This window comes from Erpetoichthys calabaricus, chromosome 4 (genome assembly GCF_900747795.2).
Source record: "Erpetoichthys calabaricus chromosome 4, fErpCal1.3, whole genome shotgun sequence".
Lineage (NCBI taxonomy): Eukaryota > Metazoa > Chordata > Cladistia > Polypteriformes > Polypteridae > Erpetoichthys > Erpetoichthys calabaricus.
The window spans coordinates 221103115-221121221 of NC_041397.2; the positions used below are offsets into that span (position 1 = coordinate 221103115).

Consider the following 18107-nt stretch of genomic DNA (forward strand, 5'->3'; position numbering starts at 1 on the left):
CTTGTTTTTGCAGGTGGCAGAGAAGACTACCGCCCTTCATATAATGAAAGGTTTTTGCATCCGAAAAATACAGAAGTGCATCTTCCCAGATTGGGAGGTCATGGTGGAAATAGAAAATTTGATGGTCCTGGAGAAGAATTAAATAAATCTGATGGGTCATCTAGACATCCTACAGGTTCATTTGATTTACCATCTAGTCATGCTGAGCGGCACATTGATTTTGAAGCACTATCTGGACGATCTCCTCGTTCAGTATTTGATGGATCTTCCAATAAACTTGAAAGCCAGCAATTGCCAATACATGACTCTCAGAGTAGTTCCAGATTTGACACAAACTTTGACTCTTCTGAACCTTCCGAAAGGGTACGAGCTCAGGGCACTTCAGGCCTGTGGAGGTGTGAACGTACAGGGCAGACACCTCCAAGAGTAGCAGATGATCTGTCTAGCCAACAGTGTCCATCCAGATTTGATGGATTCAAAGGCCCATCAACACAGCAGCCTCTACTACGTCTAATGGATGGAGTCCCTAACCAAATGGGACAACCCAGATTTGATGGTCCAGCAAGACAGCAAGGTCCACTTAGGTTTGAAGGACCACATGGACATCTGATACAGTCACGATTTGATAGTCCTATGGTAGGACCTCCAAATAGGGGTAGATTCGATGGACAACAGATTCAAATGAGATTTGATGGCCCCCAGGTACAGAATACACCAGCAAGATTCGATTGTCCTACAGGGCAGCCAGGTCCTCTTAGATATGACGGCCCACCACTTGGGCAGCAGGGTCCAGTGAGGTTTGATGGCCCGCCTGGGCAGCAGGGTCCAGTGAGGTTTGATGGTCCATCAGGGCCGCAGGGTCCAGTGAGGTTTGATGGTCCATCAGGGCCGCAGGGTCCAGTGAGGTTTGAAGGGCCACTAGGTCAGCAGGTACCTATGCGATTTGATGGGCCATTGAGGTTTGAGGGCCCATTGGGGCAGCAAGGCCCAATTATGTTTGACTGTCCGGTAGGTCAGCAGGGACCTATGAGGTTCGACGGTCCTTTGGGACAGCAGGGCCCAGTAAGATTTGAAGGTCCCTTGGGACAACCGGTCCCAGTGAGGTTTGAGGGCCCTATGGGTCAACAGGGTCCCGTAAGAAGTGATCCATCAATGGGACAGATGGGTCCAGTGAGGTTTGAAGGTCCTCTAGGGCAGCAAGGTCCAGGCAGGTTTGAAGGATCATTGGGACAGCAGGTTCAAGGTCGATTTGAAGGACATCTTGGACAACAGATACCAAGCAGATTTGAAGGTCCACCTGGGCAGCAAATGCCAACAAGGTTTGATGGCCCACTTGGGCAGCAGGTTCCAGGCAGATTTGATGGAAATGCCTTGCGTTCAGACTTGTCTGTGTTTGATTGTCCATCAGATCAACATAACAGTTTACGTTTTCAAGGAATAGCAGGCCACCAGGGCCCTGTCAGACCTCAAGGACCTCGATTTGATGGATTACGACCTCAAGGTGAAGGTCCAGGAGCTTGCTTTGAAGGATCAAACAATCCATCACAAATGGCAAATTTCAGCATGCCCATTAATAGATTTGGAGAAAATTGTTTTGCAGCCCCTCAGGCATTTCAGGGGCAACAGGAACCTTTGATGGATTTCAGTTCTGGAAACAGTTTTAATGGACCACCAAATAGTGGGGGAACAGATTTTCCCAATGCATTCAGCAGATCAAGTGCAACATTCTTTACACCTGGTTCTCAGGTTTCAAATACTGAGATTAGAAATGAAATCCCAGCTGTGATGCCAGTTCGGGCACTCGTTCAACAACAAACGGTAAGGATGTGCATTTAACACAATATACGGTAAAACATTTTTCTGTTGGGAGAATTTTGTTTTGCTACAAGTTCTGAACATAAAGTTGCAAATTTGTGTTTCTTTACAGGGAAGTGTTCTGCCAGGACAGCAGTTTATTACATCACAAAGTTCTGTGGCTTTAAGTCAACCAGGTATACAAAAATTAAACTCTATAAGTATAACGTCTGCCACTGGTATTTCCAGAGTGGAAAAATTAATATTTTTTTTTTATTTATTTTTAAGTTCCTGAGCCTGATTTTGGACAGGTGGATGTCAATGACCTATTTGCAAAATTAATAGATACAGGGATAATAAAACTTCCCTCTACAGATTCTGCTGCAAATGGTAAGATTTTGTTAACTGGAATCCTTTACTTGATTTTTTGAGCCTTGTCTATGTTATAATTTTCTTAGGAACTCTACAGTTCCCTTGAAAAAGTATTCAGGCCCCAAACTATTTTTTCAGATTCTAAGCGTACAGTATATTAAAATATAACGTCTTCCTAATTACTGTACAAATCAAATGATGCCAGTTGAAAACCTTTCAGCAACTTTATAAAAAAGGAAAAATTGAAAGTTGAGATTTAAAAGGTATTCATATGCCTTTCTTAATAAAAGAATATCTTTACTCAAATGTTACCTTATCATTTCACCCAGTTTGTTGGTCACTGTAAGAAATGAATTGCTCTCCTGTCCTCATAAATACTACTTGTCTTGCTGACTTCCAACTGTATGGTAAAGATGTTTCAAAAAGCAAACCAAAGACAAGGCAAAATAGCATTCAAAGCAAGTCAGGGATATAGTTATAAAGAAGCAGATACAAGACCATCTCAGAGGCATTTAATATATCTGAGATCTTAGTGTAGTCCATCTTGGAAGCGGAGAAAACAATTCAACTGCAGCCACACTCTAAATGTACTTGTTAAACAAAAATGGCATTTGTCTAGAGAGGCTACTGTTGATACCTGTTGTCACCATCAATGAGTTGCAGAAGAAAGTGACTGCAGTTGGGCAGGAGTTTCAAGGCTAAACCGTTTCCAGGGCATTGCACAAAAGGGACCTTTTTATAAGAGTGTCAAGGAAGAAGCCTTCCTTGTTAGAAATTAGCATAATCTCACTTGGCAGATACTACAGAAATGCTTGTGGCTTGATGCGGCTGAAGTAGAACATTTTGGCTTTAAGTCAGAGGTGGTGTGTCTAATGCAGCACCTTGGCCGAGTGACTCCACCCCCACTGTAAAGTTTGGTGGCAGCTGCATCGTGTTTGCGGATGCTGTTCAGCAGCAGTAGCTTGCACTCTGGTCAGGATTTCATGGGAAGATAAATGCTGGAAAATATAGACATCATGGAGGAAAACCTGCACTTATACTGGGAAGGAAGATAGTCTTTCAGCAGAGCAGTTCTCCAAAGCACACTGCCAGAGCAAGAATGGATTGGCTCCTTAACCTCGTCAGGCATCTGTAATGAGACCTAAAAACTGCTGTTCACTGCTGCTCCCATAATAACCTACTACAGCCTTAGCAAAAAGGGAAATCTTGCTCCATCATTTTGGACAAAATTAATACTTATTTTCAAACACTTGTAGTAATAGCTGTGAGAGGTGGTTTATACAAGTACTGATTGGGTGTGACACATTCTTAAATTGTCATTTCAGTTTTTTGGAATGAAATTTTTAATGGTTTATAATTTTTCTTTTTGGTCACTGTGGAAAAAAATGTTTGACAACTCAAAATCCCAAGTTGTGACCAAGATTTATGTCAAGGGGGAATATTGTTGGGTTGAATACTTTTTCATGGCTGTGTTTTCTCATTAACTTTGTTTGCTATATTAGGGTACAGTAATCCCTCGCCTATCGCGGGGGTTACGTTCCAGAGCCCCCCGCGATAGGTGAAAATCCGCGAAGTAGCGACCTATATTTATTTTATTATTTATACATATTTTAAGGCTTTATAAACCCTTCCCACACTCTTATAAACCTTTCTCACTCTCTTGTTAACCTTTCTCACACTCTTATAAACACTTCCTATGCTCTTAAACACTTTCTACATTCTTAAACACTGCAGACCAACACTGCACGCAGCGATCAGACGTCGATGTGTCTGCACTCGCTTTGTGAAGGGGGGCAGCTGAACTCACGCTGAGCAGAAATGGACTTTGTGCTGCTTCTGCCAAAATGCCTGCTTGCGCGTTTGGAAGGATGAGGAGGAGTGGGGGAGGTGGGGGGGGTGTGTGAGGGCTGAACGCACGTTCGCTCAAACCCCCTTCCCCGGAGGCGGAGTACGCTCCTGCCACTTCGCACTGTCAAGGGGGTGGGGAGCTGAATGAACGCTAAAGAGAAGTGGACTTTGTGCTGGCTTTGTGCTGCTTGTCGCTCTGCGTGTCAATAATTTAAAAGCCTACATCACCAATTTTCCTGTCTCACTGTCTTGTCTTGCGTGAAGTTAAAATGTTTTATAATAGTGAGATGTTACTCATATCCTTAGCCCGACATCCACATATCATATGTGTTAACAAAGTGTGTTTTATAAGTTTACATGTGTTTAAAGCATGTGGGATGGGTATTTGAAGGCTTAAACTATAAAAATGTTTATTTATATGGTCTTTCTATATCGCGGATTTTCTCCTGTTGCTGATGGGTCTGGAACATAACTTCCGCGATAGGCGGGCAATCACTTGTATTTAAAAACCCGCGAAGTTGTGAATCCACGAAAAGTGAACCGCGAAGTAGCGAGGGATTACTGTATACCATCCCTTACATCCCTTACACAGTAATTGGCACCTCTGGTAGAGGTGAGCTGAAAGGTGTATATAAAAATGACCATTTGATTAATTACCTTAATTTCATATTGGAAAAAATGAGAAAAATACACCCTTTAACTGAAGTAAAATTATTTTCAGAAAAAAAGTTCCTCATTGAAAGTTGTTTGTGTTTAATTTATACAGTCTGCTTTTGCCAATAAAACAACACCGAGTCTTAACATAAGGCTGGACAATATAGACCAGGGAATTTAAGAAAATTCCTATTTACAGAATATCTCACGATCATCTGGGGTCCTAGGTCCGTCCTTGTACATGCTCCTCTTCGGCTCACCCCACAATTTTTCCATTTAGTTTGGTTTGGGGGATAAGCCTGTCATGGCAGAAGCTTGATTGTGTGTACCTTTAACTATTATGTGTTGATTTGGACATGTGTTTTGGATCATTGTCCTTCAGGAAGATCCAACAAGAATTAAGTTTAGTTTCTTGGCAGAGGCATCCAGACTAAAAGTAGAAATCTCCTGGTATTTCGGGGGTCCATGTACCTTAAGGTTCCCAGGGCCTTTGGAGGAAAAACAGCTCCACAACATCACAAGACATCCATCATATATGACAGTGGGGATTAAGCTCTTTTTAATATAGGCCACCTTCTTTTTACACCAAACCCACTTTAAATGTTTCTTGCCTGAAAGCTCAATTTTTGCTTTGTCTGACCATAGAACTTTCTTAGCAAACTCCCATCACTTGCGTTAGTGGTTAAATGACAGGAAAAACTTTATTCTGGTATGCCTGCCAAATCTGTTGGCATGGAGGTGGCATCTGATAGTAGTTTTGGAGACTTGGTGACCTCAAGATGCTACTTTTTCTCTTAACAGTGATCCTAGGGTATATTTTTTACCTTTCTTAACATCCTGTTCACTCAACATCACTGCCAGCTATGTGATGAGTGTGTAGGGCATAGTAATTTAAGCTCCATGATCACATGGGCATAGTTGGAGATATCAATGCCGTTGTACCAGCAAGATTGATAGTGGGCAATAAATTATTGTCTGTAAAGAAATAATCGATTCTTCTGTGAAGTGTGATGTACTGATGAGAATGAATATGCATTTGAGTTTAGATTTAAAAATCTCCATGGGTCTGATAAGTTATGATGATTAAAAACTGATTATTTTTGCAGTGTTAGATGTTATCACCACTGTCTCTTATTGTTCACATTAGTTGAGCAAATATTTAACATAAAGGTACTATGTTGTTTCATACGATAGCTTTAACATTGATTACATATTGTTGCCAGATGTTGTGGCACATGTGGTTTGTTACAAATAATTATTTCTTAATGAGGTTTTTTTTTTTTCCAGAATAAATTTTCGTTAGTTAGTTGGATTTCTCTTTTGTTTTTTCTCTTTTCACCAAAAGGTGAATATTTTCATAACCCTTTTGTACTTGTCTTTAGCAGGGGTACCAAAATTGTGGAGAGGGCTGTATCTTTATAATGTAGTACTAGCAAAATACCCGCGCTTCGCAGTAGCGAAGTACTGCCTTAAAATTGTTAAGAAGAAAAGTAAACATTTTTAAACTGAGGGAAAATATACAAATAAGTATTTGTTAAGGATCTCTTTGTATACCACGTTGTCGGTTCGGCCCACTGGTTGTAATATGACCAAGCTGTGCGCTGAGCTTACTCTTCAGCATGCAATGTACAGTTGGCCATGTGAAAAGCAATCTTGCCTCAAATCAATGCCAACCTTTTGTAGGGTTTGTCCCTGAGACTTGTTAATTGTCAATGCGAAGCAGAACCTTACTGGAAATTGGAGGCGTTTGAATTGAAATGGGAGATCAGAGGGTATAGCGGGGATGCGAGGAATAAAAACTCTCTCACCTGAGCCACTGCCAGTAAAAATAGTTGCCTCAATTAGGTTCTTTTGCAAACACGTGACCTGAAGTCTCGTGCCGTTACAAAGTTTCGGTGGCTGTACGCAAATCCACAATCGGGTTTTTTGAGTCAAACCTGTTGTTTTCATATGAGCCGCTTTTTATTATTGGGATTGTACCTAGAAACAGAAGCTCTATTAACTTGTTGATTTGCGTGCGAATATTTAGCGGCAGCGTCTCTATGAACTTGTGGATTTTTCTGCGGGTATTTGGCGGCAGCGTCACGAAGTTGTTTCCGTCTAGCTGCATCAGAAAATTTACCATGACGTCTGACACGCCTCCTTTTTACTGTTTTCTCACAGCTTGGATTACTGCTGTCATATTCAGTTTGAGTTTCATGGTTTGTTTCAATTACATTAGTATTTGCAGGACTTGTTGTGTTGAAGTGACATTCGGCATCTGTCAAGCGTTGTAAGCATACAACCGGTTTCATGGATAACTTCACATCCAGCTTTTGAGAGTTGAAACATTGATAAACATCAAAGTGTCCACTACTCAAATCGTCACCTGTGAATCTAAGATGTTGAAGAGGCATTGGCGGTTCTCCAAACGTGTTAAATAGGCAGGCAGCCAACTACGTGGGAGGCGTGGGGATGGGAGACGCAATATAGGCAGGCAGCCAACTACGTGGGAGGCCGGGAGACACAGGACGCAACCCCGCCTCACGCGGCGACCAAGCTGCAGGCTATGGACGTATATATGTATGTAAATAGGATTCAGTTATGACCGTTACTTGTAGAATTTCGAAATGAAACCTGCTTAACTTTTGTAAGTAAGCTCTAAGGAATGAGCCTGCCAAATTTCAGCCTTCTACCTACACGGGAAGTTGGAGAATTAGTGATGAGTGAGTCAGTGAGTGAGGGCTTTGCCTTTTATTAGTATAGATATTGTAGACTCGTTACAAAGCTTGTATGTATAGCAGTTTAAAACATTTTATGTTATCTCCTCAAACATGAGTACTTTATCACTAAATACATTTTCATTTTTTATTGACTACAGATTCTGCAGCTGCATCTCAGTCCCACCCAACTGAGGAGGATGATGATGATGATGAACCCGATGAGGACCAGAATATTCCAGATCTTACTGGGTTTATAATGGAGGAAATGAAACAGTGAGAACTTTTTTGTTAAATATTATTTTAGGGAGCATTTTTAATCTTTTTTTGAGGTGTGTGCATATTAGTGCTGTTAATTAGTAATGCAATAAGCTTTGAATATTCAAATCAAAAATAAGCAAGTAATCAAACATATTTAAACTTATGTTAATAATGAATCTGGATGTTACATGAATATTTGTTTTTTTAACAGCTGTAATGGTTGGCCACAGCAAAAAAAAATCCTGGTACTCAAGAAATGTTAATCAAAAATCCTACAGTAAGCCTGTTCATCAGAATCCTAAGCATTTACCAATTCTAACACTGCTGACTGGAGTCTGACAGTACTTTATAACCAGTTTGAAGTACTAGGGTGTTTTACCATGTTAGCCATTATGAATGTAGTGAAAAGTCAATTTAAAATGACACCTTTTATTGGCTAACTAAAAAAAGATTACAATATGCAAGCTTTCGAGGCTACTCGGGCCCCTTCTTCAGGCAAGATGTAAGGGGCCTGAGTTGGCTCGAAAGCTTGCATATTGTAATCTTTTTTTTGTTAGCCAATAAAACGTGTAATTTTACTTGACTTCTCACTATAACCAGTTTGAAGTAAAGCAGATTTAGTTTAATGTCAGTTGATTGCAAGTAGATTAGTCACTTCCCTCATTTATTTGAACTATTTGACAGAAATACTCAGTTTAATTAAAAATTACTGTAATATCTTTTTAATATCCCTGTTAACACATTTCTAACATTCAGTATTGGTTTTTTTTTTTTTTGTTGTTTTTTTTTAAGACGGTATGACAGTGTTATTAATAGGCTGTATACTGGAATTCAGTGTTACTCTTGTGGAATGAGATTTACCAGTTCACAAACTGATGTCTATGCTGACCATTTGGACTGGCATTATCGACAGAACAGATCTGAAAAGGATATAAGCAAAAAAGTTACCCACAGAAGATGGTACTACAGTTTGACAGTAAGTACAAGTTTGTAGGAGTATTTAATGTTTTTCATAGTCATTAATTGAAGACTATATGCTTTCAGGGTATTTACGTGGTCCTTTGCTTTTTTTGAAAATATTCAAAGAAAATATATTGACATTTCCATTAAGTTGCTAGTTTTATTTTCAAATCAGAAACTAGACTTAGTCTCCATAGTTGAATTTAACACTAGCTCTAGTGTGTATCAATATCAATAGATGTCTTGATTACCAAAATGAAAATCTGTCCATTTCTCTTGTGCTGCATTGACAAATATGGGAAATATAGGACTCCTATTTTTAAAAAAATAAATAACGTAAACACTGTTCTAAGTGGTTGTATCAGTGTTTGGATATGGAGCTATCTTGGTTATTTTTTACTAAATTGTGATGCCATTTTTGTTAGATGATAACAAAAACTAGTTGTATTTGGAGCAAATCAAAACTGCCTCATTGTTTGGCTAATGTTAAATTGCTGCTTCTGCAACTGAGCAGCAATTTAATAGTGATCTTACATTTCTCCCAAACACTGACCAGGAACCTCGTGTATAAAACCTTTCTCGGATTTCATACTGAAATTGTGCTTTGCTAAAAAGCAAAAACTGTATATGCACAAAAATATTGAATTTATAAAACTGTATACCAAGTTCCTTTCTAATTCTCAAATGACCTTAAAACTGTGTGCTTGTGTATGCCCTTCTAGCTACTTCTCGTGACATTCCATTAGTAAACCATTTATGGCTTAAAATAAAAGCCCTTATTTGAACATTCATTGCTTAATCTTCAAAGATTTTTGGCTGTGTTGCCACATGATGTCTTTACTATCAAACCATGGAAGAACCAAGAAAACTCGATGATTGTGAACTTGAGGTGTTGCTGATATTTGGCAGTAATGCATTCCCTCATACAGATGTAGTATGCAGATAAAATAAGGGAAAAAACACTCTTTATTTAAGACTTAACTTTTTAAGGTCAAAGTTAATGTAAATATGTTAATCAACAAATTAGGCACATTATGGTGCAGTGATAATGCTGCAGCTTCATAGTAAGGAGTACGGGAGTTACATCCCACGTACTCCTTGGAACCTGCATAAGGGTTTATGTGGGTTTCCTCCCTCACTTCAAAGACAAGTTAGGTGAATTGGCAATACTAAATTGTCCCTGTGTGTGTGTGCGCGTGCATTCACCCTGCAGTGGCCTGGTGCCCTGTCCAGAGATTATTCCTGCTTGTGCCCATTGCTTACTAGAATAGGCTGCAGCTGCCCCTGCCCTGAATAAGTGGATATAAAAGATGGCTGCATCAACAAATACTATAGTATGTCTTGCCCAAAAATATTTTTCAGTTGCTCATCGACAGTCCTTAATTGGACAGAGAAATATTTATCAATTGCAGATTAGCTCACTGTTTCAGAAAGGTTTTTTCTACTTGAATATGTTGTATTCATTTTATTTCTCTTTTATATGCAAGTAAAGATGCTGTTGGCAAAACAGATTTTCAGTGGTCCATTCAAGTGGTTGAAGTGATAGTAGCTGTGGCTTATGCCCAACAGTACAAATAGCAGCATGGTAATCAGAGCAAATCTGCATTACACATTACATATACCTCTGTTGCAAAATATTTAAAAAATAAAAATGTGATGTGTCTTTGTGATGAAGCGAGTAATCAGAAAACACTACAACAGCTTTCACATCTGCAGTTAACTATGCCACGCGTACATTTTCTTAGAAAAGTAAAGTGCTTATTTTGTCACAATTAAAATACATAGATTAAGAAACCTAGAAATACAATTTTTAATTTTTAAATTAGAAAAAAACTATCTGTGTCCTTTTTCATGATGATGGCTGACTTGGAAGTCATTTTAGACATCCTAGAGACATCCTCTTGGGGTTGTGTGCGGATATGGAGTCTACATTACAATGACCACCACACATAAAGCACACAATCCTTGTTTCGTTACAGGTTTAGAATAATCAACTTTAAAAAAAATAGATGGATGGACAGACAGAGATTAGAATGTGACTGACGTATAATTGAAATTGTGCAAGGAAATTATATTTTCTGTTCACTTCATTGTCCTGCCCCCTGGTGTTACTAAAATGGCAAAAAAAAGTCTGTTTAGTACTTACTAATATTTGAAACCTTCCATCCAGGTTTGTTTTTATGAATCCTGACTTTTGCATAAGAAATGGCGTATGCATGTTTCCTACAGGGTTCTATGAGGCCCCAGGGATACATGTAGCCAGATCAAACAATAACATGGATTTTGGAGTAACAAATGGTTACCCCTAAACTCTAACATAAAATGCAACGTTAATATTCCAAGTCTCAACTCTGTTAGATACACCTATGTTTCCAGTGCAGATAATCACTTAGTCATGATGACATCACCTGTGTAAACAGTACCATTAAGACATGTACCACTAATTCACATGTATGTTCATTACAAAGAAAATAGATGAGGCCAAAAGTATATTTGAATAGTGTGTCAATTTTGATGGTCAGTCATACTGGTTTTTCTGTTTTAGGAACCACAACCCCCATTAGTTTTCATGGACAACATTGTGATCTCTATCAATTAAGTACCACAATCCCAAAAACCGCCAACCAAAAGTGGTCCTTTGTTTGTAAACTGTTGATGATAGGCACTAGCAGATATATCACGTCGTCTATAGAGTAACTTGCAGCCTTCTCTCAGTCAGAATAAAGTTCAGTGCACCATGATTTAAAGAAAGTCTTGTGAAGTTTAACAAGTTGTGCTTTGCCACTGATGGTGTGTGGCATTCAGCAGCCTTGAAGCAGTTCTTAAAAGCAGTGTCCTTGCAATCAGTGTGGGTGTAGATGGGGAGATTGTGTTTTTCTGATACTATAGATAGAAAGAAAGGGGCAGGCTCATTTGATTCATAGCGGTTTTGCATGCTATTTATGACATTATGAAAGTATTTTGTTGTTCTATTTGTAATGTGTTTTTCACAGTAGGCTAGACATTACAATGCAAGATCGTTATGTTTGGGTCACAGAGTTGAATTGATCCCAGAAAGCTGTAGATTATAATGCAAACAACTTTTAAAATGGAAGTCTCTCAGTATTTATAACTTGGGGCCATTGTTTGCATATACGTGTTCATGAAACTGCATATTTAGGCAACACTAGACTAAGTGGGTTTAAAAGTACCATAGAGAGCACACAATCTTTTTGGTAGTATATATAAAGTCTGAAACTTGAATGTTTACCTTACAAGAGAGACTTGGAAGTACTAGTGATCTTACTGACTCTGTAGAAATATATAAGGAAGATACAGACTTGTTTGTGCATACTGGTTGTGTACAGCATTTATGTGATTCTGAAAATGTTTTATAATCCATCCCACAGTAGTCTAGTCTGAGTTTAGTGTTTGAGCGTGGTGTTCAGGCTGCAGAACTGAATTAAGCTGAGAAAATACAGAGTTTGAATTTTGAATACCTGCCTTAGAAGAGAAACGTGGAAGACTTGATGTATCTGTCATAGCTGTCAACTAGACAGCGTTCAGTAGGAGCTATAAATAAAGGCTCACAGAATATTGGGTTATATAGAAGGCTGCATGAAGTACATTTCAAAGAAGGTAATGTTTAAACTTTGTAATGCATGTATAAGGCTTCACATGAAATAATTGGTACAATTTGTCCCCATATTACAAAAAAGCATATAACTTCACTAGAGTCTTGAGAATGCTTATTCCAAGGCTGTGTGGAATGAATAGAAAAAAGTTAAATGACTTGATTCATTTTTTGTCAGATTAGTAACTGTGCTAAACAGGTTGAGAATTAACATACAAGTATTATATAAATTCTTAATGCAGAAGTTCAAGTTCAGTGCCAGATTGGACTTTATTGAGCAAGCAGACAAGATCACAAATAGAAAGTGGTTCAACATTTTACACCAGCATTTGAAGTATTTCTTCAGAAAAAATCTGAAGATACATGGAGTAAGGCACTTAATAGAATATTTGATAATAATACAGGGGAATAGGACAGAGTATAAGATGGTAAAAACTGTAGAGTAGCGTATTTCAACTACTGTGCTGCGGCAAAGTGGTTCACTGTAAGAACTACCCAGGTGTGCAATGGAAATAATAGTGTAGCACACTTGGGTCTTTACCTGTGAGCGACAACCTCCTTGGATGGGGCAGACCTTTCAGAGGAGACAGGCCTACCTGGAGAAGCTGGCATAAAAGCAGCTTTGTGAGCATTATGTTGCAGACACAGCAATTGGAGCACTTCAGACATGTCTCCAGACTGCTAAAGTTCATCTGTCTTCATTGTGTGGTCACCAGTGAGCCTTACAGCAGTGGTGAATAGTGAGCATGCAAGTTTGTTTTTTTTTGTTTTTTTAAACTGACTTCTCCAGTAATTCCTGCCCTTCGGACAGTTGAGCATGTGTATGAGATATAAGGAATTTGTGGTTAGTAAAATAGTGGTGTGCCTTGGGATGTTTTTGGTTCCAGAAAGTGTGCCACCACAGAGAAAAGGTTCGGAAACAGTGCTGTAGAAGGGTAAATTATATAATACTACAAAAAAAACAATAGATACAAAGTGTCCCATTTTCACTTCAGTGTAAATAAATGTAAATTATGTTGTAATTAAAGCTATTTTTTATCATTTTAAATATTGTAATTAAATAGTAATTACTTCATAACTACAATCATGCATGGTCTTCAGATTTTGTGAGACAGGTACACTGTTAAGCTCACAGTACGAAGGTGAAAAGACTTAAATCACGTGATTTGAACACAAAGTGAGAAGCATTCTCTTGATCGAAGTGTCTGGAGCTACGAACAACAAAGAATTGTGGGAAATCAAGGCTATGCTGTTTGCATGTTGAGAACTTGAAAATGCAACATGGAAAATGAAAATTCAATGAGCAGCGTGTGGCACCACTGCTTATTTGTGTTTTATTTTGTATTTTTGCAGACTAATTGCTCTTCAGGCTGCAAATGGTGCTATTACATTTTAGTTTTAATTTTTGCAGTACTCTTAGAGTTTGAAAATGAAATTGCAAATGGTGTTATTGTGTCATCCACAATATGCCAAGCTTTTTGCTGGGTATTTCATTTCATGACTGCACTGGCCAGTATTTGGTGCTGTAACTTTAAAGAAAAAGGTTCACACTTATTCACTCATAACAATAGAACATGTTGTGCAAGAAATGAAACATTTGATTTTTAAATAGTTATTGTATTTTTGTACAAACATTGTATTTTGTTAAAATCCAAATTAATCAAAGTAATAATTGGCCCCCTAATAGGTAAGCAACATAGTTTAGGTGTGACCCTAGATGATGTTGTGTAAAATAAAACCGTGGCCTTCAAGGATCTTGTGGTTTTACATTGAATTTCACAAGGCTGCACTAATGCTGTGCTGACAAACAGTTAGGACTATAGTATATGTGTAAAATGGGTCAAAACTGATGTCATTTAATGCATGAGGTTGGTTGGCAGTGTAAAGACTTGCAAATATAACAGCCTACTACTTTACTAATTGAATATTTCTTTTTTTTTTTTTTTTTTTATTAAAGGACTGGATAGAGTTTGAAGAGATAGCCGATTTAGAGGAGCGGGCAAAAAGTCAGTTTTTTGAAAAGGTTCATGAAGAAGTTGTACAGAAGACACAGGAAGCTGCCAAGGAAAAAGAGTTTCCAAGTGTAAAGGCTGCTCCAGATGTTGTCGATGAGGCAAGTAAATTTACAGATGGAAAGCCAAGTCTGTTTTTCCCTTCACACATCAAGATCCTGGTTCTAACCAGACGTTTGGAGGTGTATCAGAGTCTAAATTTTGCCAAAGTCCCTTACTTATGTAAGAGTATAATAGTTTTAGCTGCAGATAGTATTTTATCCCTGATTCCTTGAAGCACATCATTAACTACATTTCAGCTGCCAATTAGAAATCCGTTGCATTTAAATAATGAATACATGTGTTCTGTAGAGGTGTGTGTGATTTTTAAGGACTTTTGGGTTTATTTCATCATATGCCACAGTCTGTGCTTGTAATATCTCTGGAAAAATATCCCTTATTTCCGTGTTGTGATACTTTGGAAGGAGTGTGGTTCTGTATGGTCTTCTTCATTAAAATAATTTCAGAGGTATGCAGCCTGCATCCCTGCCATTGTTTAGTTTTTGACTCTTATCAGAAAATGTAAATGTAGTGAATTTAATACTTTTAGTTATCATAGCAGAGATGGGCTGAGTCTTGCCAGTCTGTTTTGCTGACGTGGTAGCTGAATTAAAATGTTTAATTCATAGAATGTTTACTGCATAATTTGCAAAGACCAGTTATGGATCAAACAAAACATATAAATATAATTCAAATTAGAAAAAATGCTCCCATTTTGTGAAAGTCAAAGTAGTCTAATTTTCATAGCCATTCCACAATACTTTAGACCAATCAAAAACCATACACCTTATGAGCAGTATGCTGATTGCTGGTTGAATAGTTGGAAGTAAAACTAATTCCACAGATCACAACATTTAATTTGTAATTGGTGGGTTTAATGGAGTATTACATTCAAATTCACAGCACTGTTCTACAGAAGAGACACCATTCCTGTTCTAAATACATCTTTATGTTGCCTCGCAGGGCTTCGGCCAGTGACTGATCTTTTTTTTTTTTTTTTTTTCCCTTTTCATCTTTTAGATATGTGAAATTTGCCAGGAGAAATTTGAAATGTACTGGGAGGAGGAAGAGGAAGAATGGCATCTCAAAAATGCTATTCGTGTTGAAGAAAAGGTTGGAAACTTCAAAATTTTACATTTTGTCAGGAATTTTAACTTTAAAAATGTATGCCTCATCATATTTGATTGAATATGGAAGTTACGTTATCCTTAAAAGGAGAGTGAACATTTTGTCTGGTATATTTGTAATCTTCTATTTAATTTTAGTTGTCAATACAAATGTTTATGTGCATATTTTTGTAATTAACCATGTTGAGGAAAATAATTCTTAGACTAAAGGTATTGTTCTATTGATGATTTTTTTTTTTTTTTTTTTTAAGATTCTAGAATTAACATGCCTGTTTATCCCTGCTCTCCCACATTGTTTTTACACTCATGCAATTGCTGTGTACCCTATAACTGGGGTAAATAATAATGATAATCCACTGCCACCTTAAATTTGCCTAGAAAAATAGAGCAGGTTTTTCAATTCTTTATTTCAGAAGATTAAAAATTTGAGATGGGCACCATAGATAATATTAAACATTATTCACTATAGCATTTTTCATAACACAACTCAAAAGGATAAAAAAGGTCCATAAAAATCTCAAAATATATAACACTAGGATGGTTACATATTTTAAATTGGTACTTTATTTATAGCAAGTAACAAGTTAATCATATTTAAACGAGTGTCACTGTGGCAGGTACACTAATGAAATTACTGTAAAAATGCATAGCTGCTCAGGACTGCAAGAGAGTTGCTCCATCTGCACAACCCTTTAACTTGCAGTTATCCTCTAGATCAAATTTTTTTTAGTCTGGATAGATCCATTGTACTTGATCTTTTCAAAATAGCTCCTTGCCAAGACTGTCCACTTCATAACCTCTAAGCCTCAAGCCCCTTCCCCAAGTAATATTATAGGGTTCAGTTGTTAGAGCAGCTGCAGAGAATTCTGCCACTGGAGATCTGTAGCCAAGACTTTTTCTGCAGTACTGTATTAGTATTTGACAAGTCTTTTGTAAGTTTACATTCAGCAGCACAAGGCAAGAGTTGCAGATCTCACAATGTCTCCAGAATGTACACTTACACTTGAATTACATAGAAAATGAGATACATTAATCTTCGGGTAAGGTCTTGTCTTGGTTTCACTTGCCTTAGCATGATACAGTATATGTTGAATGATTGTAACATGTGAAGATTCTGTTAAGGTGCAAATTTTTTTTTTTTTTTGGTAGACATATCATCCCTCTTGCTATGAAGATTACAAAAATGTAAGTATGTGTGCAATTTTCAGTATAGGTGAAGATCATTTTTATCTTCTATATTTGATTCATGTCATCACTTAATGTTTAAATGTTTTCTTTTTTTAGTCATCATTTGCTGATTTTACTCCTTCACCTAGTAAGGCTCCTCTAGAAAATCCTTTAAATTCTTTAATTCCACAAGAGACTGAAGAACCATCCTTGAGTGAAAGTGTTAAACAAGAAGCAGGTAACAGTGTCGGCAGCTGTAAGGAAGAAAATAGTTCTGATGAAATAAAATTGGAACAAATTGAAATAAAATTGGAACAAGAAACGCCAGAAGCCTGCATGAATGCCGAGTAAAAAAAAAAAAAAAAAAGGAAAAAAAATGCTGCTATTTGATTCTTTTTTTTAAACCATCTGAGGAAAGTGAGAATGCATAGTACTGTATTTTGGTTATGTATAAATTATTTTTATATTAAATGCTGAGGCAATGTGCTCAGCTCTACATACTTTAAATACATTTTTGTATTTGATTCTTTGAAATTGCCTGCTCAAATCAGGCATTATGTTGTGTGAGAGGACTGTAAATGTACCTAAAAGAAAATGTATGTATCAGATTTAATTTATAAATAAAGCTATTTTTGCTATGTTTGATGTGTAATATTAGTATACATCATACTGCTAATGTCAGAGGTGAATCTTAAGTATTGGTTTATTAAAATGCTTAAATACAAAAATGTTAATGTTCACAAATAAAGATTAACTTTTGAGTTCTTTTTTTGGGGCGGGGTTGAGAAGGAGAAATAAATCTTTAACATTAAACTAATCATTTGGGGGTGGGGGATTCCTTTTGCCCCCTGAGTGCATTTATTTGATATGGTTTGGAAAGGTAAGGCAATCACATAAACCACTGATGGATTTTTATGAACAATAATAATTCTTTAATGGTCTTCGAGATTCTTCATCAAGGAAATGTTGCACTCAGGGCAGTGAACTCTGTAAATATGGTCAATAGTAATTTCTGGATGATTTTGAAAAGGTTTGAAGAATTTACTTTCTAATCTTGCGTGCAGCAGCAGAGTTTGAAAGGACTTGAATAATCAATAAAATATTTAACTTTACTGCTCCGAGTCTTTTGTGGTGTTTCTTGTACAATTGTTGGTGTAGTTATAAATTTACTGATGTTTTTCATTTAAGAAATTTATCTTGGTCTGTCTGCTTCATTCAAAGGATAAATAAAAATATTTAACTACAAATGTTTTATGTGTTATCATTTTTTTGCATTGCCTTAATTCATGCACCAAAATAATGATGAGGTGGTGATTTTTGTTGAATTCTCATTTGACAGCAGTAGTTCCATAGCACTGATTTGTGTCTTGTAGATGGTAATACTGGGGTAGGTACTGGATTGCAAGACAAGGAGTAGGAGTGACTTTTGGATGACAAAGCAGTATGTTCTTAATTTATTAAATAATGTACGTCATGATTCAGCCACGTAACACTAAAAGCCCTATTTTTGCGTATATAAATGTATTCGGTCATATTTTTTATATATACAATCACCGGCCAC

General features: G+C 37.3%; 1 protein-coding gene across 2 annotated transcripts in view; it reads left to right on the forward strand.

Annotated features, from left to right (window-relative positions):
* The window catches only part of pcf11 (PCF11 cleavage and polyadenylation factor subunit), a 33615-nt gene extending 15957 nt beyond the window's left edge, over positions 1-17658 (forward strand). The window contains exons 8-17 of one of the 2 annotated variants that reach the window (XM_051926454.1): positions 14-833; positions 870-1818; positions 1928-1991; positions 2083-2184; positions 7529-7643; positions 8421-8604; positions 14159-14314; positions 15273-15365; positions 16529-16564; positions 16664-17658. In XM_051926454.1, coding sequence (XP_051782414.1) covers positions 14-833; positions 870-1818; positions 1928-1991; positions 2083-2184; positions 7529-7643; positions 8421-8604; positions 14159-14314; positions 15273-15365; positions 16529-16564; positions 16664-16897 — 2753 coding nt within the window. In that variant the 3' untranslated portion in view covers positions 16898-17658. Of the gene's footprint in view, positions 1-13; positions 1819-1927; positions 1992-2082; positions 2185-7528; positions 7644-8420; positions 8605-14158; positions 14315-15272; positions 15366-16528; positions 16565-16663 lie in introns of both variants that reach the window. The other variant, XM_028800313.2, reaches the window with a different exon arrangement.
* The last annotated feature ends 449 nt before the right edge of the window (positions 17659-18107 follow it).